This window comes from Laetiporus sulphureus (genome assembly GCF_001632365.1).
Source record: "Laetiporus sulphureus 93-53 unplaced genomic scaffold LAESUscaffold_6, whole genome shotgun sequence".
Classification (NCBI taxonomy): Eukaryota; Fungi; Basidiomycota; class Agaricomycetes; order Polyporales; family Laetiporaceae; genus Laetiporus; species Laetiporus sulphureus.
In genome coordinates, this window is record NW_024468515.1 from 155,347 (window position 1) to 182,700 (window position 27,354).

The following is a 27,354-nucleotide window of genomic DNA, read 5'->3' on the forward strand; positions in this document are numbered from 1 at the left end:
AGTCCTCAATAAATAGTTTCCACCTCCCTGTCTTGCTCCTTTTTATCAAACTGATTATATTGGCCTGCACTCCCTTGCTGCCTAGCTACTCACTCAAATCTGAAATCTCATACTTCTTCACTCTCATATCTCATCCCTCACACAATCTGCCCATTACATTATTAAAATTCTGACTGTCAATATGTCATCTGGTGGACCGTGATGTGCACCAACGATAATCACATTCTCCATGGTCATGATGCTATAAGTTCAAGCCATTCCTACCAGACACTCAGCCACACCGGAAAGCCTGCCAGATTTGGATATTTAATTAAACTTCCGCACAGCATGCTCAGCAGAGAATTATGGGTAGTTGTGACATCCGCCAAGAATTGTGATGTCTGCCAAGATGAATTGGGCTCGGGCCGATTATCCATAATCGTCATGCCGCGTCATGCCGGACAAAAGACCCCAGGGGTAACCTACTCAGGCGCTGAAGGAAGAACTCAAGACGACCTGGTTTCGCTCGCCAACGGTATGTATGTGTTCTCGGCGCACCCGCCGGCGCGTCTCAGTGGGGCCCCAAGACCAACGCAGGCATCCAAAGCGCATCCGCATCCGTGATCCGCTCCGGGCGCGACTGCCGCTGCCGCTCCGCGGATCGCTATCTGACGACTCGCAAGGGTCCTATGCCCGCCGCCGCGCCGCTAGCCCGATCAGCGCTAGCCTGCAGCCCCAGCGCCAGCACAGGCTGTAGCTGCACTTGTACTTAGCTGCGAAGCGGTGCGAAGCAGAAGCACTGCAGGTGGCGGAGCACTGCAGGTGGCGGAGCACTGCAGGTGGCGGAAGTCGGACTCGCGGCGTCGAGCTGCGACAGCGGCCTCCGTGAGCCGCGCAGATGCCAGAGAATCATAGTTACCACCCAGCGAGCGTTCGCCTCGCTTCAGAGCGTTTCAGAGCAGATAGCGCAGGTCAGGTACACAGCTGGCTCCTCACCGGACGCAAGCTCCGCTGTCTGCGTTCAACGTTTTCACCTAGTATTGAATAGACGCGGCGCTGCGCGGGAGCGCTGACATACTAACCCCGTTGATCACTTGCCACAAGTCCCACTATCCATTCAGTCGACAATGATCACGCCCATGTCAGTGCATCCGGTGCCCGATATCGCCTTGTATGATTTTGAGCGTGCGCCCCCACTCGGCGTGCACGGAGCAGACGCAGATGCGGGCTTCGCGAATCGAGAAGGCGGGTACGGGGCGAGTTGGAGTCTAGCACTTGTTACGCAGCACGCTTGCGCTTGTGCGTTCAGATTCACTATTTGTGTGTGGGCAAATACGGGGCCCACCGACGGTGGGCATCTGCGGCCGCCAGAGGAGGCGGCGTCGGCTGCATGCACGCAAAAGGCCATCCTGGCCCAACCATCGACTGCAGAAGAGGAGGAAGGTTCCAGGCTTGACTACTATGTTACCAGACGCATTCGGGTTCGCTCGTAGGAACCATCACGACTTGGCCGTCACCACACCCGCTCACTCAGCAGGGCCGAGCGCATCACCACCCCAAGACTCAATCAAGATCAGAAAGCAATCGCAGCTGCATTCTCTTCTATAGACTAAGACACGATGAAACTCTATGGGTGGGCAGTAGCCAATACGATAGTACAAATAACGTACATCCGCGGAACCTGTATGCGTGCACTGTATGCGTGATGGGGAGAGAAGTGGGTGATGGAACGGGTCTGTGTATGATAGGAAAAAGATGCAACGGACGGCGTACGTGGTACTGAAGCAAACCAGTCACTAGAGCGGAAGCACACGCGCGCGAAGTAGGGGAGTGGCGAAGGCACGGAAACCACCGAGCGCGAAGACCCGCACGAAGGGGGGACTCCGCGCAAGCGACGCCGTGGGAAGACACTCAGAGCCGATGTGACGATCCCACTCTGTGTTTTGTGCGACAGCGGTCAATATTTGAGTGTGTGTGTGCGTTATACAGCGGTATACCAAGATGATGAGGGGGATATATGGGAATGAGCGGCTGGGGCAGATGCGCAAAGCAGATGATGACGAGATGAGATAGCGAGGGGTGGTGTTGCGGGCAGGACACGATATGTAGGCGAACGAAGATCAACGATGCGCTATGTGCAGGCAAAAATGTCCGTATGCAATGAGTGGGCAACGGCATCTTTTTCGGCGGGCCGATCAAGATCGTGGGTGGGGTGGGATGGTGCGGCGCGTATCCACACGAGAAGCACCGAGTGCGGAGTTGAGGATGGAGTCAGGCCCTGAGAGTGAATGCGAAGGTGGAGAGAGGTGTTTCGATACAAGCGCCGACTGGTCCCGGACGGATCCTCTAGCGTCGGCGACGACCCAACAAGGCAATCATGACACCAGACGCGACGGCTTTCGCCCTCGCATGCGGAGCGCGGAGTGCTCGTCCGCGATGATTGCCTGCCAGCTGCCGGAGATGGACGTTCCGTCAGCGAGCTTCTCGGTATGGAAGAGTGACGTCCATGAGGCGCGGTAACTCTCTTTACTTTCCGAATAGAGGGGGGCGTCGTCCTGCAGGACGCCTGCTGGCAGTGTCCGCTGCAGGTTCGCGCACGCAGCAGAGTCTGCGCGCTGTCGCGTCAGCGTCTTTGAGCGGCCATCGGCCTGATTCGAGACGGTCCATGAGCGGAAGCGTGCGGTGATAGCGCTAATGAGGCCTGAAGGCTGTGCATGTGCAGCGATAGGCGTCTCGTCGGCAGGTGTCGCGAGGAAGAATGAAGACGATGGTGTTGTGTATGCCGAGTCTGTCGGACAGCGGCTGGAGGATGACGATGCAGACGGGGGCAGTAGTGGTGTACAGATAGGCAGAGATGGCTCAGCGGCAGCGGGGGTAGGCCTGGACATGCAGAGGCTAGGCGGAAGCGGGCGGCGAGATGACAGAATGAGGCTTGGCGGCTTCAAGTCCGCAAGAGACATGGTGGGCTCCGCTTCTGGTGGGCCAGCAGGGACGTCGCTCGCCCACGCATGGATGCCTGCGTCTCCCTTCCCAATCCACCTGCTACTCCCGTTCGGGTCGAGTATGTTGCCAAAGCGGGACGAACACTGGTCGCAGTCGTCGAGCTCCGAGACGGACTCGGCGGAGGCGAAGGCGGCGTTATGTTCCGCGTGTCGCCGCGCGGAGAGGTATGACGAGGAGGCCATGGACGGGCGATCTGATGCGTAGCATTCTGGCGAGCAGTAGGGTGCGGCGCCGTCCTTGATGCGGAAGTGAGAGGGTGCTGCGGAGAGGTGAGGCGGGTGCACGTACCACGTCGATGTATCTGTTGCAGGTGAGACACCAGTTGAGATCCATGGCGTTCATCTCTTAGAAGGAATGATGTTGCACGGGAGAGAGGAGGCGAAGGCGGGAGGATGAGGAACGGGCCAGTGGCGGGCGCACATATAAGAGTTCTTTGGCGAGAGGGGACCTGGCAAGCGTCGATGCAGATCTGAAGCTTGGTTAATTTAGTCGATTTTGATAACAAATTGTGACGCTAGCCTGATATGGCGGATGTGTGACGGAGACGTGACGGAACCGAGGGAGGGGCTGAGGATGCTTCATCTGCTGCCGAGACGAGGCCGCGGCTGCCGAAGGGGATCAAGAGGAATCCAGCCCAGCCCGGGCAGCAGACGAGCTCCGGTCGGTCGCCCTTTGCAGTGACGTCGTGTGCGTTCCTCGCGAGGGCGACGACGGGTGCTGGTCACGCGTCGTGACAGGAAGCGGGACGTGGCTCACGTTCGGAACTCTATTCATCTGCCGCCGAGACTCGTGAGATCGCCATCACTACCACGAATCTTGCGAGGAGGACCCTTGTCGATGTACCCTGGCTATGGAAGCACTGTCGATATGGTCAGAGATCGCGGCCACAACGGTAACTTTGATGTCTGTTCAGTTCATCTGACATGCTCCCCCTCACGCCAATTCGCCACCAGCCTCGCATTCATTTCTCGCCCACGACATTCTGTCACCTTCGCCTTCTCGCCTTCCGGTAAGATACGAGCACGCCCACTTCCTTCTGCACCGGTCAGACACAGGCTCAAGTACCCAGCGTGCGCTCCACCCACTCCAGTCGCTGCGCACCCACTCCCAAGCCACTGGCAAGCTCGCCCGTGCGAACGCTGTGCGATCCATCTGCATCTCCTAATTGCCACATTAAACCTGTGGGAGCCCGCAGCCCGCGCCTCCTGTTTAGGGCGATCGCCAGTCTGCTGCTAGCGCACAGAGACCATGTCGTGCGCCCGCCCCAAATCACACAAGCTGCTGATTCGCGCTCGGCATCATGATCAATTGCTGTTCACCGCCTTCGATGGCTCGCACCACTCGATTTCGACAGACTGCGCGCAGCTAACCCGCTTTTCAATCTTTCAAATTCAGACTATCACGGCAAGCGGACCCTACACGTCGACATTACTGCAGAACCGCGAAGAGACGTATCAGACGCAGGCCAAGCCGACGGGCACCCAGCAAATGGCTATCAGCACCCGCCCTAGTAATAAACTCGTGAGCGGGGATCACCACGCCCACTCCTTCCACCTTCCATCTCCCAGCGTCTGCAGTCACACTCTCAGCCCACCGGGGCGCACACATAATTAACCTCTTCCATTGATGCACCGCAGCGCGGTCTCGTGGTGTCCAGATAGAGGCAGCGTGCCGCTCCAATCCCGCCCCTTCACCACTCCTGCGCGTCGCATTGTGTCACAGCATTGAACGTGTCCACTACGCAGATTTCGTTCATTCGGGGATTGCACGGCCTTAGGGCCTCTCCTGCAGCGCGACAACGGGCAGTCCGCCGGGCGGTTAGTGAAAAAATTTGCGCGCGCGCTTCTCTCTCTCACGCCGAACGTTTTGCTCTTTGTTATATATGCATTTGTCCTAGGGTGCCCTTTGCAACGAGGCGATGTTCAAAGTTTAGTTTTCCAATTCTAATTCTAGCGGCGGCACCATCGTCATCGCGGACTACGCTGGACCGACGGGAACGGGCGGAGCCCTCGAACGCGCATGCCACGCTCTTGCCAGTGATACCACGTTCCCGCGAGAGCGCGTGGCATGAGTGGGTCACGATATGTGCCCGTCGCGTCCGATGCGCAAGAACCCACAGATGGCATCTCGCTCGTCGGTCACCGCATATGGGAAGAGTGGAGCCCGCACGCGCGTGGAAGGGAGGGTGGAGGGGATGGTTTGGTTTGGCGCAGCGGCGCGTGCCATGCCATGCATATGTCAGACTCGGCGGAAGCACATTCGCACATCGCGTCGCATCCAACTTGGAGCGGGCGTAGCTGCATCGCGCGTCATCAGAGACCGCTGCACACTTCCACAACTTCTCTGCGCCCACCCGTCGGTGCGGGCAGTGCGTGGACGAACCTTGAGCTTGGAGCTGGAAGCCCGAAGCCTTGCCTGATCGTCGGAGGCTTCTGGCGCTGCGGGCAAATCGCTGGCTCCACTGTTCATGCGCCGCTCCTTCGCAGCCGTGTTCTCGCTTGACGTGTACGATATATGCATATATCTCCGCGCTGGCATTTTGGGGCTGACTTGATGTACCGTGATGAAAGGACCTCCGACGTGTTGTGTAGCGACTTATTAGCGATGTCATGATCAGGTGCACACTCATAATGTTACATTAATCTCATCGTTGCTGTGCGAGCACTCACGCGCACGATCCACAAAGACCTGCGTGTCGTCTGCTGGCGTTTGATAGCAGCGAACACTCTCGAAGCCAGCGAACATCGAGGAAGCAATGGAAGAGCGAGAGCACCAGATAGCGTCGGAGGCGGCCGTTCAATCGCATCTTCTATCACTCACCAGCCCAGATTACAGTGAAGCCCTGTCAATCGGCCCAGATCCAAGTGGAGCAACCGTACGTCCATCCATCAGAAAATCTACGAACAACTGTTGTACAGAGTCACAGCCCATGCAGCCAATTCCGCCGCGTCCTTCCTGCCCTGTCCTGTCTCCGCCTGTAACGGTGTCCCTCGCTTACGTCGCAAAGCCCCGGCAACTTGTTCCCATGGCCACTAAAACCGGTGAGCGAGTGAGAAAACAAAATCGCAAACGTAACCGCAAGGCACAGCGGTGAGACGAAGCCAGCGACGGTCACGGTCAGAATTCGTCGCACATGGCACCACGCAACGCACTCAGTCCTGCGCCCTCGCATCACTGCGTCGCAACATGGTAGTTTGTCCCCCCGTTTTCATTGATCCTTCTTGCTCTCCTCCGTCGCTTCTTCGCCGGCCTCCTGAGGCCTGGACGGGGCTGGCTTGCTAGTAGCCGGAGTAATCGCCGCAGCGGCCCCGGCCTCTATGCGTCGCGCGTACCCCTCCCCAGCCTAATAACAAGCAACGCGATGACGGCACCGCGATGAAAAAGTGAGCCCTCTGTATCACATGCAACGCCGGGATTACGATACGGTATGATATGGCAAACGTACCTGAAGCACGAGCACAGCACCCAGGAGCACAATGATGATCGTGTTTCCCGCGGAGAGCACGCGCAGCGCCTCGACCTGGTCTTTGCGCGTGAGCTCGGGAAGCGGGGCGGCCACCGTGTGGGACGCGGGGACGCCCACGGAGAGGTAGACGGCCAGCGCAAAGATGTACGCCGCTGCGCAACCGTGCGTGCGTACGTGCATGAGCTCCGGATGGTTGGCGAGTATGTGAGGAGGGGCTGGACCACGCACCTAGCGACGAGCCGTCGAAGAACATCGCGCTCTCATCCCACTTGTGCAGCTTGCCCACCAGTCCGATGATCCCGACCCCCATTATAGCATGCATCAACGCCTATACGACACAAAAGAACGGTTTTCACACCGTAAGGGCCATACGACAGGAAGCAACAAGAGTTCAGCGTCCCAATCAGCATGAGAGAAACGTGAAACATGCCTTGATACCAGCCGGAGCGTTGTAGAACGTCGTATAGAATTCCAATCCATCCTTGATCACATCTTCCGAGAGAGGTGTGAAGAGCACCCGATAATCCACGTTCAAGCAAATGAAGAGGACCCCTGCGGAACACGTACAAGTCAACAATAGCAAGGGTAAGAGCCGTCGCACGACGCGGCTCACCGAGGAAGAAGGAGACGGATGTAAGGACGGCAGCCTGCCTGTAGCCCATGATTGCGCGATATGGTAGTTGCGATGTGCTTTGTTTTCTCTCGCTCACGCTCACGCTGGCGGGAAAATGCAGCGGGTCGGAGCCTGCACGAAGGAGAACAAGGTGCTGGTAGCGCGTGTGCCGTTCTAACCCAGTGCTTGATCGCACGTTGATCACTAACCCGGCGGCCAAGCAGGCACAGCGGCGTCCATCCTCCAAGCTATCCTTATTAGCTTCAAACCAGCACACCTGGACCCACACTCATCACCCCGGGCACATCTGAGACAGCACCATGCGGGGGTATCCTATTGAGAGAAACAAAAAAAATGCAACCGTAACTGAACCCATACATATGTACTAACACTAGTCTGGCCCCGCGTGTAGATGTGGTTGGGAATATACAACACTCTCCGCGATATACTGTAACGTGTGTGATGAGATAACGTGGTTGAACGACAGCACTTAAACGACCCTCTTGCCATACCAGTCGAGACCCTGTGCTCAGCAAAACAGGATCTGAAGGAACGTTTACACGCCTATTATCCTATTTCGGCGTTGATAGAGGTGACGGAATCGCAGGCGACGGAGATCCGTTCTGAGAAGGACGCGGACTTGGCCTCGGCGACACCGGTAGTCCCACAACGCGACTATGTCGACGGCTGGCCTTATCTGTCACGGTGATATTCAAGCCCCTGGATGCAGCCAGATGAGACGCGCGCGACTGTATGGCCCCTGATGGTGACATCCCGGTTCCATTCACCTCTGGCGGATGGAGCGAATCCACAAACGCTGAGGGCTGTGGGAGATGCACAGAGCTCGACGTCGCCGAGGATTCCGCGAGGTCCGAGTCGTTCTCAGTCGTATCGTCCACGCTTCCTTCGATTACAGACGCTTCCTCTCCGTCTGATGGTCCATCGTCTGGCGTAGGCGCAGCTGGACATGGCGCGAAGTTGGAAGTGAGTAACCTTGCGGTGACACAAGATAACGACGAAGGGGAAGGCGTACCTTGTAAAGCCCTGCCTGATAAGCCCAACAATTGGTCAGCAGCTGTATCCGTATAACGTCTGCTGTTCCGCCGGTCGAGGCTAGCTCTGTCCGCACCCTGGTCCCCGGCAGACGGCTCGCCCTCGTCCAGCGTCCCGTCGACATTGAATACGCGCTTGAACTCGCCCAGCATGAGACTGAAGACGCCCGCCGGAATACCTAGCGTCGGACTGAACACGATCCCGACGTTTCGCATTGTCATCTTATTCACGTGTGCATTCTGCACGATCAGGATGAGGTGCGCCGTGAGCGCACGCAGCAGGCTGTAGTTTGCAATCGGTAAGGACGCGACGAGGTGGGAAAGGTCCTTAATCCGTTCCTGGGGATCGACGAGGTCTACCCGTTTGCGGTTAGGCGTGGACTCAATTGTTCGCTGCACATGACGTACCAACTACGGACAGGAAGCGCAGGTGCAGATCACGCGTCAATATACTCGCTGGCAGCTCGCGCAAGAATGTCTTCAGTAGTCCAGCTATCGCGTGAGGATCCCAGTACTCGTCCGAGCCTAGCAGATCCACGTCGCCCTCTATGGTATCTCCGTTAGCACAGCGCAAAGGCCTCGTAAGAGACTACAAGCGTACCTGCGTTAAAGCGATCCTTGAGGCTTTTGATAACAGCGGAGCTACCACTCAGTCGGTAAATGCCCTCCTCCTGATCAGCTTCCTTGGATTCCAGGTACTGTATGCATCGGAAGACGATAGCTGGCAAGCTAGCGATCTGGGCGACCTCTAATGACTCGTCCAGAGTGACGCCGAACACCGCCCGGGGAACTATAGCAGGAACACTCGGCTTGTCTGCGTCTGCTGCGTCAGTACGCGATGTAACTTCAAAGAGGTGAACAGCATCTGACCATGTCGGCCGAATCCCCAGAAGGTTCTTGATTTGGCCTTCTCTCGTCGATCAGTATTTTGCGGCGGGGCCTCCAACGAGACGTCCTTACCGCCGAACTTGTATCCAGCGGGGATGAGCGTGCCATTCATGGGCGCAGAGATCTTCGGCTTGCCGTGCGAGTCTGCGCGAGGCGTGCTCGCGGTAAAGGGTTCCTTTTCTGGCGATGGGGCGCGTTCTGGTATCGTAGCCGTTTTGAGCGGGTTGACAGACATTCGCCGCGCCTTCTTGCGTTGCTGGTCAGAGGACGTGTGTCCCACACGTTGGTACACAGCTCTAGGATCAACAAGTTCAGGATAGTGTCCGAGTTCCGAATTCGCTCGCAGCCCAACAGAGACAAGGCTTTCGCTATCGTCCGTGATCAAGGGGGACGTCGTGGGCAAGGAGGTCGACATGGGTCCATCCGACGATATCCGATCTATAGGGGACGATGCATGCGACTTCGTTGGGCTATCCGTGTCTTCGGGACGCGCCATTACATTAGGGAATAACTTGCCATCGCTGACATCCGTGACGACGTTGCCCGTAGCAGATGGTCTGAAAGGGATCCGCTTGCTTGGGGTGCCGACAGAGTCAATTGAAACGGCCGAGCTTGTGCTCGAACGGGGTGGCTCTGAGGGAGGCTGCGATGCAGAGCCCACAGCAATAGGACTAGGGCCGTTCTGAACGACAGCGACCTGATCCTCTGTATACGTGCCCGTGACATACCGCACGAGCTCTTCCACCCAGCTGTCCCGGTCAGCATCGCTATCAGCGCAGAGAACGTGCCTCGAGCTGGAGCCCCCTGGGCCACGCTTCGCTTCGATGATGAGGAACGCATGCCGGTATTCGTTTTCTTCGTCCGATTCCCGCCTATCTGGGGCCCTTTGTTGGCGGCCGATTTGGGCGCCGGTGATCGTGATAGAACCCAAATGCGCGCCCCCACGCTACGTCACCAAAGAAGTGGTCAGTAAGCGCAGGCACGACATAGGGCGGGCAAGTCACACGTGCGACATAGCGATGGAAGGGTACTCACGCTTTCATAGTATTCCAAGGAAGGCCCCTGCAGCACGAAGTACCTGCTTTTCCATCCACCAAAGTTCTTGCCTCTCTTCGTCAGATAGCCTTCCTTGTATCCCGCCTTGAAGACAGGTTTCTGCGCCTCACGGACGATGTCAGATGTGAAAAAGGCGATGATCTCGTCCTTGTTCTTGACGGGGAGGGCAATCAACGACCGTAGATAATGCTCGAGGGCGCTCTGTACACATCGCGAGGTGGTCAGCGGGTACACACGGCGCGCGGATGCCCGAAACATTGAGCCAGAGAGAGGAGAAGGAGAGACGATAAGAAAAGACAGTTTCAACAGCAATCCAATAACACACTGAGGACGTCCAATCAAGAAGCAGAATGCATCACAACGTTCACACGAGGGTTACGTGAGGCCAGAGAACATGATTCAGGTGTCAGAGGACGAACCAACGTAACGAGGGCTCGAGACGGGAGAAGTTTGAATGGACCATTCAAAGAAGATGCAATTGGTGTCGAGGCGCTCACCTTTCTCTGGTCAACCTTTGCCGGTGCATGATCGCGCCAAAGTCGGCCTTCCGGCAGTGAGACCATCTTCTTGATTAAGCTCTTCCCGACACTCGCACGGACTCGAGCGTCAAGTCCCAGCACGTCGCCATACAGTTTCTCTACCTTCCACGGCTCCTTGCCACTTCCTGGGTAAACAGCGATGACAAAGGACAGCAACTCCTTGCCCCGGTCGTTCGGCCGAATGGTCGAGTTTACGACGTGCACCTTTGTGTGAGGAAGATCGCTAGCAAGAAGGGGGAGTGCACGGAAAGTTATTTGAGTCTCGCCGGGATGAATAGGGAACGGAGAAATTGGGGTGCTCGGTTGAGATGATTGAACCAGCAGGTTCGTTGTGCTTGTCACCGACGTTGCATAGCTCGTCGTCGGAGGCAGAGGGAAATCCTCGGCAACGGCATGTGAGCTTGTTTCGGGATCTCGACTGTCCATGTCTTCCGTGGCATCATACGCGCTGCTATAACTGTTCTCCGCGTTGGATCTACGCCTCGTTCCATTCGTGCCGGAGTATGAGCTATCACCGTCCTCCATGTCCAGGAATGGTGAGGCTTCATCTCCACCACCCGTTCCCCTCACTCGCCCTCCAGCTGCACTCGCACTGGAAGAGCGACTCCTCACCGACTCAGCCGCCTCTACGATTTGGGGCATCTGAGGCTTCACAGGAGAACTTTGCCCTGTGGAGGTTGAAGGAAAGCCAGAGCCGGTAGTCATGCTGGGACTGGGTGCGGGCGAGTCGGTTAGATTGGCGTAATACCGTTTCGCCTCTTCTGGGAGAGATATGCGGGACTCGCGGGAGAGAGCGGGTAGTCGATTCGGGTCGCCATTCATATAAGGACTGAGAGAGTTAAGTTTCAATGCTTGTGGCTCAAGTAATTGCATGTCAGGCAAGGTTTGTCGTTCTACCAAGTCAATGTTCTGAGCTCGTACTGGAGAAAGAGGTTGTCGTGGCGGGGAACGACTATGTGGGAGATTAAATTGCGCTGGCGTTGCCGATGTTAACACGGCCACTTGAGTTGGCGGAGGAGCAGTGTCGAGAGATGGTCGGTGACCTTGTTGCCAATGACCAAGTACAGGATCGGCCATCTCAGTTGCGGACGAGCTCGCGGCAGCTGTCGCTGTTGTCGCAGAAGATGCAGATGCAGATGCAATATCTTGATCAACGGTCGGAGCAGTCGGAAAGGAAACTTTGACGGGACTTGACGCGTTATCGCCATTCCTAGTCCTTTCAGGTGTCACGTCTCGAGGGTATGGAGGATGTGGGATTGAATTCGTAGATGCAACGTTAGAAGACAAAGTCGAAGGTGTGATGGAGGAACCGCGCGAGCCTGATGCAGAGATGTTCAGGCTGGTTTGCGACCCAGCCTGTTCCCGTAATGTTGAACGGGAACGCGAAACGTGATCCTGCGAGTGAGAATGGTGAAGACTACGAGAGGCTGAAAACGTAGAGTTAGCTATCGAGCATAGCTCGCGCGAGCACACGAACCTATGTCTTCTGAGTTCGTCCGATTCATATTTGCCCTAGCATCGAACCCTTGAGAGGAGCTGAGCTCACTACTACGCAAGTGCGACTGTGACGCTGTTGAACGGAGGATAGCCTCCTTGCCTTCCCGCTTCTCCCGCCCCCGATGCGCACGAAGGAGTGCATCAGTGTTTTCCCCCAGACTCTGAAGCTTGTTTCGATACACGTCGCGTTCTCCGCGAACGCGCTCGAGCTCTTTCATTAGCTGGCCATAGCCGGACCGCTGCTTCTCGATGAGCTTCCAGAGCTGCGTGTTCTGAACGGACAGCGTGTTCCGCTCCGAGACGGCAGCATCAAGTGCAGACAAGGCGGGGTTCTGCGCGCTCGCGTGCGCGGCTATGAGTCCCTCGGCGGTGAGCAGTTGTGAACTTGGTGTCGTTTGGCTGGCAATGGAAAACGAGGGCGCTGTGCGCGGAACGGCGGGCGACGAGTTCAGCTCTGAGCGACTACTGGAGTGTCGTTCGCGAGAGGAAGAGCCATTAGGCTTGCTGCTCTGAGCCGTGGACGTGGTCGCCATGCAAGACACGGCAGCAGACAGCGAAAATCTCCCTTAGAAGATGAACAGTGAGAGAAGTTGATTAAGCGCTCAATATTTGGCTTGCAACTATCGTCCGACAGCACCGTCGTGTGCAATCTATCGTGAAACCGCGCAGTCTCGTGCCAGCTAGGCCTATCCTGAGATGGATTGAGGGGTAATAGGATGGTGTCCAGTGATGAGAGCAGAGACGAAGGAGCAGCTGAGCTTCGAATCGCGCGTGCCGCCATGGTCACCATTCAACAACTCGCGTTGCCTCCCACTAGTGCACCCGCTCAATACTATGCACTCTTCCCCATCACCGTATAGCCCCGTCAGATGGGCAATTGCATTGCTTCCATTCAACTTGGGCACCCTTCCCCAACATTTGTTGTTTCTCCATGCTGTCCCTCTTCCAACGGTGTCTAGGCAGCCCATCCCAGAGTGAGATGTCTTTGGTACTTGGAACAAACCAACCTGACGCTGGAATTCGTCCGTCGACAATGCGAAGTAACTATCTCATCAGATCTATGAGCAAAGTGACCCCGTACTGTGGTGGCAGATTCGAGATCTTATGAAGTTACATTTGTATTTCTCAGCTACCCGAGGTAAAGAATCGGTGAGCCTGTGCATAATGTCGTCGTTACAACCGTTACGTATGTAAGGCGTCCATCCGGAGGGCTCCTAACAACCGATTATGTTTGGCATCACCATACTATCTCCTAATCTCCCAGCTTTGATGCATCTCATGATCAACCCATCTCTGAAGTGCATCGGCTGCACCGACATTCGAAGAACCAACCTTCTTGCAGCTCCTTCTGCCTGTCCTGACAGTCCATATTCTCAACGTGCCCATAGCTGATACACAGCTCCTCCCCTGCTTGCACGGCCCGCTCCGTGACAAACCGTAACGCGCGTCCACTGCGTTCTTTCCGAACGTTTGGAGAACAATCTGGAGGGAACAAATATGGTCAGTGCTGACTTTACTTCCTGACGAGACGCGGGCCCGGTGCCCGCCCGCGCTTTAGACACTTACGATGGTTAAAGAACGACGGTCGCGGATACACAGCGAACCCAAGGCACTCGCTCTCATCGGTCAGCGGCACCTCCCAAATGCCGAAGGAGTTGCCTGGGTCAACGCTCAGCGCCGTGCGAACGTTCTCAACTGTGACAACACTTTCCAATCCGCGCAGCCTGTCCGTGCCACCATTCCTCATTCGCGCCCCTCCGTCCTCCTGCCGTCCTCCGCCGTTGCCTTCCTTCACCATTCCCGTTTTGTCAAGCGTTTCGGTAGACCTCTGATCCGACGCAGAGCTGCGTGTGAACCGTCCCTTCAGAGCCTGGTAGACCCTGAGTTGGTTCTCCAGAAGCTCGGGATACGTCCTTAGGTGCTGAAGCTCATTGGGCTGTAGAGACGCGAAAGTGCTCCACGTCGCACCTCCCAGCTCCAGCCCGGGCTCGCCGCCTTTTGACAGTTCCGCTTGGGTGCAATGCTGGGCTTGAAGGGTCGCCATCTTAGATTTCTCTGCCAGTCGCTCGCGGCATAGGTGGATCAGGGCAAGCAGCACATATCTAGCCATGTCGGTCTCGAAGTTGTCTAGCCGCAGGTTTCGCCATTTCCTCACTTCTTTGTGTGACTGCTCCTTTTGTCGTACTGCATCCCATTGCCGCTTAATAAAATTCTTGGTCATCGTCACTGCTTCTGGTTTCCGTTCAGCGCCGATATCCCTGGCCTTGCCTTTCTCCTTCTTTCGGCGTGCTTCTTCCAACGCCCGCAATAGTTCCATCGTCTCAAGCCCTTCCCGCGCAATCCACGCAGTCTGACATGTTTGGTCACAGAACCAGAGGCCGGCTCCTATAGCTGATTCGTGTTCGGAGCTACGGGATCCAATACCCTCATCGTCTCGTCGCGTAAGAAAACCTCGCCGGCCGCCTTCATACCGCCAACATTCGGCGCAGACCTCGTTTCTGAATTGCTTCCATATTGTGTATGAGTATGGTGTAGAGACATCTAACAGAACGGTATCGGCCGGCATGTCGCGGATTGCATGGTACGTGCGCCCAGTTCGCTCATCGATCTCCACGCGAAGAGGAATATCGTCGTTGTTCAAGCTTCCAAACAGCGCCTTCTCTGAATGGCGAGGTTCTTCCATGATATATGCTCCTGAACCTAGAAGTAGAACACAGCGGTTATGGTAGAGGCGTCCGAGATAAGATGTATCCGCGACAATACGCGCGCACAGTGCGAGCGAAAGATCGGCCTCGCCACGTGGTATTGACGCGGTCTCGTGACTTGCGCGGTTGTGGCATAACTTACGTCGGCGATTCAGCAAAGTGGATCATAGTAGCTTGTGTCTGACGAATGAACAATTAAATAGTTGGGTATCAACGTAGATAGTAACTGCACAAAGTTAGATACGGAGACCGGCAATCATGCGTGCTTCCTGTTCGCCTAGCTGCCATGTGATGCCAGACTCGTTATAAAACTCGCCAATATCTTCTTCCTGAAACCCGGATGACAACGTATTAGCAGTCGTCAACATGTCATGAATGCTTCCTTACCGAGTCCAGGTTGAGCAAGATGGATATCTGCTGCAGCCGAACGAACTTCTCCCGTACGTCTCCGAACGCAGTCTGAGACGAGAGGTACGACGTGATCGAACGCAGGTCTTGATCGAAACGTACTGCACCAAGCTGTGAACATGTCAGCCACAGGATATTCTGATAGAGTGCAGAGGGGCAGACCTCGCTGTACTTGAGCGTCACGACGAATCGCTCCCACGGCCTCACCAAGACATCCAGAGCCAGCCCAATGAACAAACGGTAGTTAGTTTCCGTGAACAGTTCCTACGCGAGAGATGCCGGCATCGTTAAGGCTGATCGCAGGAGTAATCGCGGCAGCGTACCTTGTAGCCATCCACCAGATTTTCCCATGACTTGGCGAACCTCTTCCGTACGACATCGTTGTATTCAGCGGCAGAATAACCGCCCTCGTCCAATACGTATGATACGTCCTTGTACACGTCCGGAATGAATGTTCTCAGCCTTGGGCGCATAAGCTGGTTAAATAGTTGCTCAACGCCAGCCTATATCCATTTATATGCATGCACGTCAGCATCATCCGGTTAACATATAAGACAGAGGATGAGCGCAACATACCCTCAGCGCAGAACGAAATCTGGGCACGAGATGGAGGAACGATGAAAGGCTCCTCTTGACCGACTCTGCTTCAGTCTCCAGGTAATACTGCGTGACCAGCGCCGACGTGTTGAGCTCTTTCACCAGGCGTTCCATGTGCGAGGATGATATGTCGAGGTCATTCAGCAAGATCTACCAACAGATATCTCAACCATGCCGCATTAATAAAGCGCTGGTGGGAGCTCAACTCACGATGAAGGCCTGTCGGTTCTCCCTCTCCGCTTTTTCGCCTTTCGAACCTGCCCCCGCGGCTCCGCCGGTGCGGTACACATCATCTAGCTTCTTCTTGATAACAGCGACGTAGGCATGGTCCATCACATCCTTCAGGTTCTCGGACGTTTGCTGAACTGCTCTCACGGAGCCGCAAGACAGCATGCGCGACAGCACTACCTTTAGGATGTAGAACGCATCGTCAGGCGTCGTAGTAACGACAGGCGACTGCAAAAGATCCGCATGTGACAGCCGGTGTGCCTGAAAGCGACGGAGTAAGCAACATACATAAATGCTCATCCGAAGTGTAATGTGACTCACCTTGTCGATAGCGGTATTTGTGTACCACGTCTCGAGGGGAATGTAGTACGTCTTGAGAAGATCTTCGATCAGTTGCTTAGTAGCACACGCCTCAACCGCTCGTAGCCCCTCCGGTAGATTTTCAGTAGAACCATTGGTTGATGGTGCGCTTTGCTTCTGCAGTCCTCGTCCATCTTCTACCCGATCTAAAGGAGCTTTCTCATCGTGGTTCTCCTCATCGAACGCGTCCGGCTGAAATATACATCAGCTACTAGTTTATCAAAATCAACGATCGACACACTCTCAAACGCTCGTGCGCAAACTTGCGGAACAGGCTCCACCGACCGCTCATGCCCACGGCCTCGCTTAGCACGCGATCCACATCGCGGGCGTCTGCGCCTTCCTCGCCGTCATACCCTTGCTGCAATGTTTGCCTTCTAGGAACTGCAGATGCTGGACTGGCCGCATAGCTTTTGGACGTGTCGATAAGCTATACAATTGCGGTTAATTTCACGTTCAAGATATCATAACCTGCTGTACCAATCACTGACCTTGCGTCGCATGGACCGCTCCTCTTCCCAGCCCTCAACGAGGCCCTTCACGACGCGGTCACTTTCATGGAGAAGCCTCTCGATAACGGGTGCCATCTTGCCCGGACCATAGTACTTTTCGACAATAGGCTGATGCTGATCTATTATCATGGCTATGTTTTCGAATAGCGCCGTGAGTGAAGTAATATAGTACAACGGCGAGGAAGCTGGAAATGAGATTCATTAGAGGGGGCCGAGATGAAGGAGAGATAGATACTACTCTTCGCAGACGCTGGTGCACGAACTTTGATGAGTTCCACGACGAATGCCGCATATGCTTGTAACCCTTCTGCCTCCCATCCGATTGCCGGGAAGAGTTTGAAAAATCGACTCGTAGACGCAGCATCGCGAGATCTGGATGCTTTCTCGAACTCCTTGCGGAATACGGCCAGGAGTTGCTCACGGGCCGCTTGGAGAGTCTGCGCTGGAGGCAGATGGCTTTCTGAAGTAGGCTGCACTTAGTCCATGAGAGGCAGGCCGCCACCTCATTTTCAGTACTCACAACCGCAATCTCCGCGAATGGCCCCAACAGGACCTCCGTCGGCAATGCCATTGCTCGTGCGCAATGTCGGGTGGCAGATTCCCAGTCTCTATCTTCCATTGAGAAATGCAATTCCTCTAGTGAGGTCTGAGGGGAGGGAACATCTATGATCTGCGAACATGGCAGAAATATAGGGCTTGCCTTGAGCTCCATGACCTGGCTCACGCGGTCAGCAGCCTCTCGGACGCGACGCATTTCCTCATCCAAGGACCGTACGCGTCCTCCAACGTTCTCAGCTGTCTGCGCGGTCACTGACACCTTCTGCACAAATGCATACGCCTCCGTACACAGTTCGTCCAAACGAGGAGCTAGCGACTGTAGACGAGACAACGAGTCGAGCACCGGTTCTCGCGCAGATAGTATTTGGGCCAATGACGACGCAATCTCATCTTCTTCAGACTGCAAAGCGGTCAAAGAGGAGAGAATTTCAGGCAATGTTGCCAATTTGTGAGAGTCGCGTATTGTTGCACTCATCGAGGAACATAGAGTATAAAGTGAAAGAATTGTGTACACTAGATCTCAGGATGGTAGACTTTCGTAAGCGTGGGAACTAAGTGTGTATACGATCAATAGCTGTGCCGCGTGAGAGCCTCAGGGCCGCAGTGCTCCCCACTCGAAACCTGCTACGGATGCATGTCTATTTCCTGATACCTTCTGACGTTTTGCTTTTCTGCTGGCCATGTCCGATGCGAAACCCGTGCCACGTACAGATCAGAACGTCGCCCTAAAAACCATCGACATCGGCAAGACAGACGCGCCGCAGACGCGCTCCGATGCGCATGCAGGCCGCAAGCAACAAGGACTACTCAAGCCCGTAGCGAGCTCCTTAGTGGATTTTACTCTCATCTTGAGCCTTCTATTCGGAGGATGCTGCACGTATGTTTTTCTTGGACTGTATCTTGTGCGACGCTGAGCGTTACACAGTAATGCCTGGTCATATGAGCACATTCTAAGGATGGATTCGCATCTTGGTACGTTCACCATTGCGATGCATGGTTACGAGCCAATCCTAAATCTCAATCACAGGCACCGCGCTCACCTTCTCGCAAATGTGTTTCATCACCCTGCATTCTCTCCCGTCTTTCATCCACTGGGATCGTCACTCTTGCTTACCGTACGCAGAGAGGAGGCACGTCCCATTGCGCCAATGGGCTGCTCAGGTCCTAGTTTTGACGTCTAGCTCACTCCTGAACAACTGGGCATTTGCATTTCATGTTCCGCTCACTGTGCAAATTGTCTTTCGTTCAGCCGGTATGTTTGCTGTTCAAGTATGACAGCCCGCTCTCATGGTCTACAATTGCAGGGCTGGCGGTAGCAATGCTTCTAGGATTTCTCATCTTCAAAAGACGCTATCCGGCAACTCAAATTGTGAGTCGTTTCAACCAACTTGAAGTTAATCATCCTACAATGTTATGGTCTGTCCATTAAGGCTGCAGTGGCGGTTGTCTCAATAGGTGTCCTCCTCGCTACCCTATCCCGACCGACCTCATCCAAGTCGTCCGATTACGAAGAAGCCGCTCTATCCGCTAGATATGCGCTCGGCATCATGATGATGACCGTGTCGCTCCTCCTTACTGGCATTCTTGGAATGCTGCAAGAACACACGTACAGCACATACGGCCCTTATTGGAAGGAGGGCGTGTTCTACACGGTGATTTATCAGTTCCATCTGCTTCTGCTAGCAGAACTCATGACATATCAAGCATCTATTGTCGCTACCACTCTTCTTGTTTCTGGTTCCAGATGTCAAGTACGGCTTCAAGAGCCTTTCCTCTCACACACAATCCTGGACGTCCCCTACCGCAGGACCATGGATATCTGCTATCATGTCACGCTACAGTCCATACATCGTTCTTGCAACAAACCTCATTACACAGCTGATCTGTGTCTCAGCTGTCAACCAACTAACATCGGTATGTCCCTTCTTCTGATACCACAGAATCCACCTCTCAAGTCTCAACCACAGCGTGTCACGTCTGTCTCGACTAATCTGGTATTGACAGCGCGCAAAGCGCTCAGCTTGTGTTTCAGCGTCTGGTGGTTCGGAAGCGGGTGGAACGCGCAGCTCAGTGTAGGCGCCGGATTGGTCTTCATCGGCTCATTGCTCTACACGTTGGTCAACTCTGGCTCCAACATACGGACAAGCACTGAATCGATAGCAGATGGTACTTCCAAACGGAGGAAGAGGGCGAAAAGGAAGACAGCATAGAGCTTAAGGAGCCCGCATTGCAGACGCCGTCGACGGCATCGTATGCCGAGCCCCTCGCAGGCCTTGGACATATAGATACCACACACGAGAGCGTGCATACCGTGCGGATGCCTTAGCAGCATCTGCGCTTGACATCTACAAAATGGAAGCCAATTAAGAGTAGAGAGTGCGCTATGCGATATGTGTAACATAAATGTGAGAACAGATACGAGAGACATGCGACCATCCCAAAACCGAAGGGGAACAATGGAAAGATAAGTCCCTACCAACCAATACAATGGGTAACCGGGCGGCGAACGGGACGGATAGAAGCGATAAAGGGAAGATTTAGGTTAGGTATCCAGGTCGTCGGCTACCGCTGTGACACTAGAAGTGAGCGAATAAGCTGTGAGCGAGCATGGAGTTAAGGTGGGGGAATAAGGGGTAACACAGGTGACGGTTTCGACATGAGAAGCGTGAAGGTGCATCAGTTCATGGCATGAGGTGCGTGGACAATCCGTGCGTACGGTGACTACTAGAAGGTGCAGGAATATATTCGCGTGAAGATCGTGCGCGACCGTCCAATGGCGGCAGCTTAGGTTGCGAATACGCCGCTGGCGACACCGGAGGAGAGATGGCGTTAGCAAATTGACAGCCCAGTGAAAATGAGGCAAGCCCGAAGCGAGGCGCTACCGGATGGGCATGTACACACGTCAGACGTCCTTCTCGTAGACGATGTTGCTCATCTGATGACCCGTATGAACTGGCGTCATGGGCGTTGACGGTGAGATGGGCGTGTCCAGCATGTCCTCCTCAAACGACCGATTGACCTTCTTGAGTGCATACTCCTCATGCAGTCCGTCGGGTTCAATGGTCATAGGAGTGACAGGACGTGAGTTGCTCGGTCCTGACGACGTCGCAGTGACGGTGGAGACGATTTGATTCTGAGGGTAATACGATCGCCGTTGCATCTTCCGGTAGTCATATGACGTGAACCTGTAAAGCGGCGCTCAGTCTGAGCAACTTGATGTACGCGGACACGAGACACCCACTGTTCCTCCATCTGTCGCATCTCCACGCTCAGATTGTTGATATCTTGCACCTTCCGTTGCCGTGCCTTGAGCGGGTTGTCCTCAAGCAGCAGCTCCTCAAGCTCATGTGATGCGTCGAAGTTCGCCTTCTTCGACTGATGCCATGGGCCGTCAGCGCCGCAAATCCGGATGAAACAAGTTACACGTTGCGCACGTACATCAGGCACGAATGGCGGTATCTGCTTCTTCTCCTCCAGAGTCTCCCAGTCAATACAACTGAACCATGGATGATTTCGCAATGGCTCCATGCCTTCGTTTGTCTTCCAGCCCATCCGCTTCGCCGGATCTCGATCTAGGAACTGAAACAGTGTCAGAATGATACACATGTGACCATCATAACGTTGATCGCCAAAAATACCCATTACATAAATGGTGGGGGCGTTTCCGAGATAGCCACAAATAGACACGCACCATACGCAGGGCCTGCATGCCTGCTCTGCTACACTTGCTCTCCGCATCGTCGGGGAACCGAAGTGAATCCTTAGTGATGCTGTGTGTGAGATCGCCATTTGTCTTGCCTCGGAATGGTCTCCGCCCGAAGATGAGCTCGTATACGCAGATGCCGAGCGACCACCAGTCAATGGTATATGTGTACCCGCGCTTGGCTAGAATCTCTGGCGCCATATACGCCATGGAACCTGCCACGCCAGATAGAGGCTTGCGGTCACTGTAATGCACCGCGATGTTGAAATCTGTCAAGTGGGCGTGTCCCTGTTCGTCCAGGAGAATGTTATCCGGCTTGAGGTCTCTGTGAGGGAGTCAGGAGGCTGCCCGCGACAACATAAGGCATGGACAAACCGGTGGATAATCCGATGGTCATGGAGATACGCTAAAGCGGACGAAAGTTCGGCGACGTAGAACCGCACGGCGTCCTCTGACAGCGAGCCTAATCTCTCCAGGTGGACTGCAAGCGTCTGCTCAGCGAATGCGAACCTTCGAAGAATGAGCACGTACATCTCAAGTCCCCACCAAGCATGAGATCGAGTACAAAGAAACAGTTCTCATCATCTTGAAAGGCATATCGTAGATTGACCACAAAAGGATGGTCGACCTGGTAGTATCACATATTTACGAATGCAAGCGTGGTGTCCAGAGAGTCCGCACCTCTTCGAGCAATCTGCGCTCTTGAACGATGTTTGCGACTGCCTTCATCTTGACACACTTGGATTTGTTGATGTACTTGAGGGCATACAAGTTCCGGGTCTGCTTGTGCTGCACCACACGGACCTGGCAAGAAGTGAGCGAAATCCGCATGACAACGGAGGCTAGTGGGACATACCTTGCCAAATGCGCCCTTTCCCACACATCGCAGAAGCACGAAGTGAAACAGATTGACCTCCCCGTCAAAATCTATTGGCTTTACAGCAGAGAGTTATTCGGACTGTTCGGACCAGCGCCGAACGAAGACGGACCTGTGCGCGACAGCAAAGAGCACCCATAACGGCCGTCGCAGGTCGTAAAACAAGACAGGGAGGCGGGGCGTGGACGGACGGGGTCTAAAGGAGGGTAATTGTGGGGAAGCAAGGAAAGTGATGGGATAAGTAAGGAGGGATTGTCTGGAGTGCCTGAAGACTATTGGTCCGGTGTCGACCCACATGGCACCTGCTTTGACGCTCGACACGGTCACGTGCTTGTTCGACTCTTGAACTCGCCCTGTGCGGCCACTGCGGCGAGTGTTTGTGTCGCTACACCTAAGTCCGTCCCCTCCTTATGGCTCCGAAAAAGATTCCCAGTGTTATACAGGCACGTAGTCACACGCGAACGGGTATCTCGTCTGCTAATGTTGTCTCCACCAGTGCGACTCACTCGCTGCGTATGAGTATGAACTGGAATCTCTGCGCGACACGCTCTCATTACCCGAATCCGAAGACACTTGGGACAGGATCTCAGCCTCCATTCTTCATTTAACAGCCCTTATGAAGGGAAACGCCGCACGATTTCCTAACGAGACCACCACCGTGCTCCGATCCTTGTCAAGACCCCTCAACAGTGCGGCAAACTCTGAAAGGTCGCGCCTGTCCGGTGTGGCTCTTGAGTTCATGAACGTCGTGGTCACCACCATGGAGCGTTATTTCGACGCGCTGATACCAATCTTCTTTCCTACACTGCTCGGCCTCTGTTCACGGTCGAACAAGGTGTTCTCTTCTCGTGCACGAAGCTGCGTCCTGGCTGTCGTGCAACATTCTCGTTCTCCATCCGTCCTACCCTTTCTGGCCGAGTCTGCCAAGGATAAGTCGGTAACACTCCGTCAAGCGGCCGTGGAAGCCGCTTTGGCCTGCCTTAGCACATTCACTCGAGCAGAATTGGAGAAGGAGCCGAGAGCTCGCGAAATCGAGGCACTGATCAGGTCAACTGCCACCGATGCCAATGCTGATGTGCGCAAAACTGGGAGGAAGGTCTTCGAAGCTTACAAGGTTGCCTTGCCAACGCGGGTAGATCGGTATGATTGCCGAATTAGGTTGTTCGCCTGTATGCTGATGACGATTCAGTTTCACTCAACCCCTCACACCGACGATCAGGAAGTATCTTGATATCAAGCAAACAGCGGCATCGGGAACACGGGCACAGCCTCCCAGTCGCCCACCGTCAGCTCAATCACTGAATGCCATTCAGACAAAGGCGTCGGCGCCTACTCTCCCATTCTCTTCGTCCACATCTGCTCTCCCGCCCAAGACATCGTCTTCTCACAGCACCCAACAGGCCGGGGTGCGTGCGCGGGTACTGTCCTCATCGAACCTCAACAACGATGCAGCCTCAAGTGCGCTCTCCAGACATGTTGCGCAGAGGGCTGCAGCGAATGCTGCCGCAGCTCAAGATTCTGCACCCAAGCGTCCTACAGTGGATACACTGCATCGCTCTGTTGCAAGTGCAAGGCGGGAGATGCCACCACCAGACACAATCCCGATCCGTCCTAGTAAGTCAACGTACCTTGTGGATCTTCCATCACATTTATGCCATGTACAGAGTCTGTCATGGAGTCCACTCGTCCACAACGTCACATCTCCGGGCCATCCAGGCCCGGAAATGTTAGTGGCCCTAGTCGACCGTTGTCACAGCATGATATTGGGACAGTGCACCTGAGGACAGGCCCCATGAGACAAACATCCACAAATGCGACTTCTTCCAATCCGCCCGCGCGTCAAGAGCTTACCGAGAGAAGGGTAGTGGGGGGCGCTAGACGCGTACTTCTCGTACCAACGCCTCCAGAGATTTCAACAAATACCACTTCAGACCCTGATCGAGAGCGGGGCCCTACCGTATCCAGCACCCCTGTGCCAAACGCCGCAACTTCTAAGTCAGAGGCTCATGTCACCCAGCCACTGGATGCTGTAGGGAGTTCCACGTCTGAGAAGCTACCGAGCAAGGTGACGGTCAGACACAAGCCCAGCGTGCCTAAAGCAAACGAGAAGGCGAAACAAGTCCCGCCGAAAACAGCTGTTTCCCACCGTCCAGATACTGCACGTAGTCAGACAAACAAAGTGAAGAGCTCCAGCCGGGGCGAGGACCCCAAGCCACGACCTCCAAGTCGATCACATCAGGCAGCTCCTAGAAAGGCTGCCTCGAAAACGAATACCCGAATTGCCATCCCTCCTGTGACTGAGGCTGCTCATGAAGAAGTGGTAGTCGCCGCAGAGATACCTCTTCCTCCGAGTCCAACTTCAGCAGAGATACTTATACCTGTTCATGAACCAACTTCGATACCACTACCTTCCAGCCCCACAGTCCTTGAAGACACTCTTCCTTCTCCTCCGGAGACCCCCAAAGCCCACGCAAAGACATTTCCTCCTCCAGAGATCTCGGATGCCCGTGAAGAGGCTCCCCCTCCGCCATCCGAGGTTCCCGAGACCCGCGAAGAGAGCCCTCCACCTCAATCCGAGAGCTTGAAGACTCATCAGGGGGAAGCGACTCCATGCTCTCCTTCACCTCAGCCGTCTACAGAGGCACAGGCGGAAGTTCCTGTTGAGCCCGCAACACCTGAGCGTACCCCCACTCAAGCCCAGCGCCTCCTCTTACCTGCCCAAACGCCCATATCCTCTCTCGTCGCCGACATCGAGCGCGGGTTCCTCTTTACGCCGTTTTCCCCCGTTCCTCCGCCGGAACCACGCGGCGTACCCGCTCTGCCTCACTGGGCCCCGCTCAGGTCGCTCAACAGTGCGATTTTGAACGCGCAGAGACCACGGACTGATCGTTCAAGATCGGTGATGGGGGAGAGATTGAAACCTTCACAGGAGCTTCGTACAGTGGACCCGGATGATTCGTTGGGGAATATGTTCCCAGCTGTCCAATAAGCGGTCAGAGTGCTATCTAAGCAATGGAATACTCTATTGCAGTCAGTATGATTATCGACTATTTTCCCGTAAAGTATACGCTGAATCGCTTGTCTAATATCACTGCTTGTGTCTGACGCTTTCATTTGCACTTTTGTAAGACTGCTGTAAACATTTGATGAAATGGAGAGCAGCTCAATGCGCTGCACAATGAATGAATTTGATCCCTGTAGCACTGATTGCTCCAACATCCTTGTCTTTTTGTTGTAAGTACTGCACAAGTACGATCAGAGATCAATCTATGCTACCACTGGACAGGCGCTCACGCTGACTTCGTGAAGACTGAACCATTACTTGGCTACTAGCCAGACTTGCCACATTTCGCGCCGTACCCCAGTATAATCCTCTGCCATGTCTCCTCTAAACAGCATCCTCCGCCCTCTCGTCATATCTGGGCCATCTGGAGTGGGCAAGAGTACCCTCCTCCAACGCCTGTTTGCCGAATTCCCAGACAAATTCGGGTACAGCGTATCCCGTAAGTTTGCTATCATCTTATCGCATTTCCTTGACGCAGACTTTCTCTGCTGCATCCATAGACACCACGCGTGCGCCGCGGCCAGGAGAGACAGACGGCAAGCAATATCACTTCGTGACACGCGACAAGTTCAAGCAGCTGCTCGACGAAAGCGCGTTCATCGAGCATGCCGAGTTTTCTGGCAACTACTACGGGACGAGCTTCATGACGGTGCGGGAGGTTTCCCAGTCTGGACGGCGGTGCATATTGGACATCGAGGCGCAGGTGCGTGCGCTCCGCCACGACCATCCCGTCTGACCGGGGGTCAAAACGCGTCCGCCGCACTGCAGGGCGTCCGCCAAGTCAAGAACACGGATCTCAACCCCGTCTATCTATTCATTTCGCCCCCGTCCTTAACTGCACTGCGCAGCCGTCTGCGACAGCGGGGCACGGAGTCAGAGGCAGCCGTTGCAAAGCGTCTCGCTACCGCTCTCAAGGAGATCGAGTACGCGAAAGAAGGCGCTCATGACGTTGTCATCGTAAATGACGACCTCGACCGTGCATATGGCTTGTTGAAACGCGTTGCATTGGGGGAGGAGATCACCAGCGATCCACTACCTCCCTTGGACGACTGAAACAGCGAGATGGGCGGGACAGTAGGCATTCCAGGCGCGTTACATACGTATACCAAAAAATACATTCAATGGATTAAGTCTGCGGGTACAGATAGTATTGTCGTCTCATTGGTCTAGAGCAGCGGAATAACTTACTAGTGCAATGTGTATAGTCTTCTCAATGGCAGATACTAGAACCAAAGACAAGAAGGAGAGACTAGACCCGGAACCGCAGGTAGGCCATCAACAACGCGGAACAACCAGTGACTGGAAGAAAAGGTGAGCAGTACACGGCATTCAGAGTCGATGAAGGCCGTACCGAAACCGACAAGGTATTGCAACGTTGTTGCCTTACGAGCACGTCTCGATCAGACCATAAACAGAGCTGATGCATACAAGCCTACCTTGGACGCCTGTATTGATGTACGAAGCGAAGCAATCTCCTGCTCTATGCGCGTGTCGACCTCCTTGATCTTTAGCTCTTGCTTACTGCTCTCTTCGCGCATTCGTCCCTTCTCGAGGTTCAGGTCGAGGCGCACACCTGCCTGCGTCCGCGTAATTTCCTCGCGTAGTCGCTGCTTCAGCTTCTCGATGTCTGTCATTAAGCGGTCGTTCTCGGCCTTGACCATCGCAATCTCATTCTTCTCCATAAGCTGAAGTTCGGACTTGAGCTGGGCGAAGTCGACCTGCTGTGTGTAATGGTGCTGGAACGACAAAAGGGTCAATGCACGCGCTCTACAGGAGCGAAATCGCAAGACGATCAGCCACAACACGCACCTTCTCTTGATCGGCTATCGTCACCATGTTACTCGTCATGTTCCGAATACTCTCATCGATGACTTCAGCCATAGCAGTCATGATGCCTTCCGCTTGAGCACGATTCAAACCTTCGCGTTCTAGCCGCTGCACAAACTGGTGGGTATCAAAGTGGAAATCTAGTCTTCGTTGTGTGACATGGAAGCAGCGACGTTGGTTTGGGAGGCGAGATGATGAAGGGAGTGACTGAGGCGCTATGCGCTGAGCAAGTGAAGACGAGGGGTGCAATGAAGGGACTGAGAGCTGCTTCGCGACCGAGAGGATCATGGTAATGATGGTAAGGCAGAGAGAGAGAAAGTGAAGACTTCGAACAGGGACTGAAACAGGTTGAGAGTTAAGTAGGGGATCTGATGCATTCGGAGGACGCGGGCAACGCGCTGCGCTGACTCGCACGTGGCAAC

At 54.8% G+C, this 27,354-nt stretch overlaps 12 protein-coding genes across 12 annotated transcripts; 4 read left to right on the top strand and 8 right to left on the bottom strand.

The window, feature by feature from the left end:
- Positions 1 to 1,118: 1,118 nt before the first annotated feature.
- LAESUDRAFT_756101 (uncharacterized protein) lies at positions 1,119 to 1,472 on the top strand (the record flags this gene model as incomplete). The annotated part of the gene is made up of 2 exons (XM_040912123.1): positions 1,119 to 1,228; positions 1,289 to 1,472. 2 exons carry the CDS (start codon positions 1,119 to 1,121, stop codon positions 1,470 to 1,472), a joined length of 294 nt encoding a protein of 97 aa, XP_040767616.1.
- A 1,176-nt stretch (positions 1,473 to 2,648) lies between these two features.
- LAESUDRAFT_603437 (uncharacterized protein) lies at positions 2,649 to 3,324 on the bottom strand (the record flags this gene model as incomplete). The annotated part of the gene is made up of 2 exons (XM_040903091.1): positions 2,649 to 3,218; positions 3,271 to 3,324. Coding segments are annotated over 2 exons (624 nt in total), but the record flags the coding sequence as incomplete, so codon positions are not given.
- Positions 3,325 to 4,727: 1,403 nt separating this feature from the next.
- Positions 4,728 to 5,655, bottom strand: LAESUDRAFT_463559 (uncharacterized protein). The gene has a single exon (XM_040902573.1). The coding sequence runs from the start codon at positions 5,609 to 5,611 to the stop codon at positions 4,859 to 4,861; it is 753 nt and encodes a 250-aa protein (XP_040767618.1). The 5' UTR covers positions 5,612 to 5,655; the 3' UTR covers positions 4,728 to 4,858.
- Positions 5,656 to 6,190: 535 nt separating this feature from the next.
- On the bottom strand, positions 6,191 to 7,110 carry LAESUDRAFT_734954 (uncharacterized protein; the record flags this gene model as incomplete). The annotated part of the gene is made up of 5 exons (XM_040910554.1): positions 6,191 to 6,325; positions 6,428 to 6,600; positions 6,677 to 6,776; positions 6,879 to 7,000; positions 7,062 to 7,110. The coding sequence occupies 5 exons, from the start codon at positions 7,108 to 7,110 to the stop codon at positions 6,191 to 6,193; spliced, it is 579 nt and encodes a 192-aa protein (XP_040767619.1).
- A 523-nt stretch (positions 7,111 to 7,633) lies between these two features.
- LAESUDRAFT_756105 (RhoGAP-domain-containing protein) lies at positions 7,634 to 12,626 on the bottom strand (the record flags this gene model as incomplete). The annotated part of the gene is made up of 8 exons (XM_040912124.1): positions 7,634 to 8,022; positions 8,095 to 8,469; positions 8,522 to 8,659; positions 8,715 to 8,927; positions 8,984 to 9,947; positions 10,037 to 10,258; positions 10,555 to 12,023; positions 12,074 to 12,626. 8 exons carry the CDS (start codon positions 12,624 to 12,626, stop codon positions 7,634 to 7,636), a joined length of 4,323 nt encoding a protein of 1,440 aa, XP_040767620.1.
- Positions 12,627 to 13,532: 906 nt separating this feature from the next.
- Positions 13,533 to 14,682, bottom strand: LAESUDRAFT_722033 (uncharacterized protein). Its single transcript, XM_040908120.1, has one exon. The coding sequence runs from the start codon at positions 14,657 to 14,659 to the stop codon at positions 13,607 to 13,609; it is 1,053 nt and encodes a 350-aa protein (XP_040767621.1). The 5' UTR covers positions 14,660 to 14,682; the 3' UTR covers positions 13,533 to 13,606.
- Positions 14,683 to 14,978: 296 nt separating this feature from the next.
- On the bottom strand, positions 14,979 to 17,950 carry LAESUDRAFT_694366 (COG4-domain-containing protein). Its single transcript, XM_040906196.1, has 12 exons — positions 17,604 to 17,950; positions 17,424 to 17,549; positions 17,142 to 17,373; positions 16,883 to 17,088; positions 16,633 to 16,821; positions 16,353 to 16,583; positions 16,014 to 16,292; positions 15,783 to 15,953; positions 15,530 to 15,709; positions 15,369 to 15,470; positions 15,186 to 15,317; positions 14,979 to 15,127 (listed from the first exon to the last, which is right to left on the bottom strand). The coding sequence occupies exons 1-12, from the start codon at positions 17,934 to 17,936 to the stop codon at positions 15,035 to 15,037; spliced, it is 2,274 nt and encodes a 757-aa protein (XP_040767622.1). The 5' UTR covers positions 17,937 to 17,950; the 3' UTR covers positions 14,979 to 15,034.
- Positions 17,951 to 18,141: 191 nt separating this feature from the next.
- LAESUDRAFT_796268 (UAA transporter) lies at positions 18,142 to 20,126 on the top strand (the record flags this gene model as incomplete). Its single annotated transcript, XM_040913976.1, has 7 exons — positions 18,142 to 18,338; positions 18,387 to 18,433; positions 18,489 to 18,713; positions 18,766 to 18,837; positions 18,899 to 19,113; positions 19,166 to 19,375; positions 19,429 to 20,126. The coding sequence occupies 7 exons, from the start codon at positions 18,142 to 18,144 to the stop codon at positions 19,669 to 19,671; spliced, it is 1,209 nt and encodes a 402-aa protein (XP_040767623.1). The 3' UTR covers positions 19,672 to 20,126.
- Positions 20,127 to 20,363: 237 nt separating this feature from the next.
- LAESUDRAFT_645622 (kinase-like protein) lies at positions 20,364 to 22,180 on the bottom strand (the record flags this gene model as incomplete). Its single annotated transcript, XM_040903927.1, has 9 exons — positions 20,364 to 20,646; positions 20,703 to 20,836; positions 20,900 to 21,040; positions 21,153 to 21,489; positions 21,540 to 21,645; positions 21,696 to 21,792; positions 21,846 to 21,968; positions 22,021 to 22,098; positions 22,154 to 22,180. The coding sequence occupies 9 exons, from the start codon at positions 22,178 to 22,180 to the stop codon at positions 20,364 to 20,366; spliced, it is 1,326 nt and encodes a 441-aa protein (XP_040767624.1).
- A 245-nt stretch (positions 22,181 to 22,425) lies between these two features.
- LAESUDRAFT_747896 (uncharacterized protein) lies at positions 22,426 to 25,030 on the top strand (the record flags this gene model as incomplete). Its single annotated transcript, XM_040911493.1, has 4 exons — positions 22,426 to 22,484; positions 22,538 to 23,181; positions 23,231 to 23,655; positions 23,706 to 25,030. The coding sequence occupies exons 1-4, from the start codon at positions 22,452 to 22,454 to the stop codon at positions 25,028 to 25,030; spliced, it is 2,427 nt and encodes an 808-aa protein (XP_040767625.1). The 5' UTR covers positions 22,426 to 22,451.
- Positions 25,031 to 25,350: 320 nt separating this feature from the next.
- On the top strand, positions 25,351 to 26,335 carry LAESUDRAFT_722037 (guanylate kinase). The gene is made up of 3 exons (XM_040908121.1): positions 25,351 to 25,544; positions 25,606 to 25,808; positions 25,874 to 26,335. Exons 1-3 carry the CDS (start codon positions 25,421 to 25,423, stop codon positions 26,156 to 26,158), a joined length of 612 nt encoding a protein of 203 aa, XP_040767626.1. The 5' UTR covers positions 25,351 to 25,420; the 3' UTR covers positions 26,159 to 26,335.
- Positions 26,336 to 26,354: 19 nt separating this feature from the next.
- Positions 26,355 to 27,220, bottom strand: LAESUDRAFT_645742 (DUF1640-domain-containing protein; the record flags this gene model as incomplete). Its single annotated transcript, XM_040903937.1, has 4 exons — positions 26,355 to 26,404; positions 26,457 to 26,487; positions 26,542 to 26,841; positions 26,915 to 27,220. The coding sequence occupies 4 exons, from the start codon at positions 27,218 to 27,220 to the stop codon at positions 26,355 to 26,357; spliced, it is 687 nt and encodes a 228-aa protein (XP_040767627.1).
- Positions 27,221 to 27,354: the final 134 nt, after the last annotated feature.

What these genes read in the sequence shown, in the direction of transcription:
- LAESUDRAFT_463559 (XM_040902573.1), bottom strand. Translation starts at nt 5,611, where the DNA reads ATGAGTGTGCACCTGATCATGACATCGCTAATAAGTCGCTACACAACA.
- LAESUDRAFT_722037 (XM_040908121.1), top strand. Translation starts at nt 25,421, where the DNA reads ATGTCTCCTCTAAACAGCATCCTCCGCCCTCTCGTCATATCTGGGCCA. An exon ending in ATTCGGGTACAGCGTATCCC is followed by an intron (nt 25,545 to 25,605) that starts GTAAGTTTGCTA and finishes CTGCATCCATAG; the next exon opens with ACACCACGCGTGCGCCGCGG. An exon ending in TATTGGACATCGAGGCGCAG is followed by an intron (nt 25,809 to 25,873) that starts GTGCGTGCGCTC and finishes GCCGCACTGCAG; the next exon opens with GGCGTCCGCCAAGTCAAGAA.
- LAESUDRAFT_694366 (XM_040906196.1), bottom strand. Translation starts at nt 17,936, where the DNA reads ATGAGTGCAACAATACGCGACTCTCACAAATTGGCAACATTGCCTGAA. An exon ending in AGCGGTCCATGCGACGCAAG is followed by an intron (nt 16,822 to 16,882) that starts GTCAGTGATTGG and finishes GCAATTGTATAG; the next exon opens with CTTATCGACACGTCCAAAAG. An exon ending in TCTTGCTCAACCTGGACTCG is followed by an intron (nt 15,128 to 15,185) that starts GTAAGGAAGCAT and finishes TCCGGGTTTCAG; the next exon opens with GAAGAAGATATTGGCGAGTT.
- LAESUDRAFT_722033 (XM_040908120.1), bottom strand. Translation starts at nt 14,659, where the DNA reads ATGCCGGCCGATACCGTTCTGTTAGATGTCTCTACACCATACTCATAC.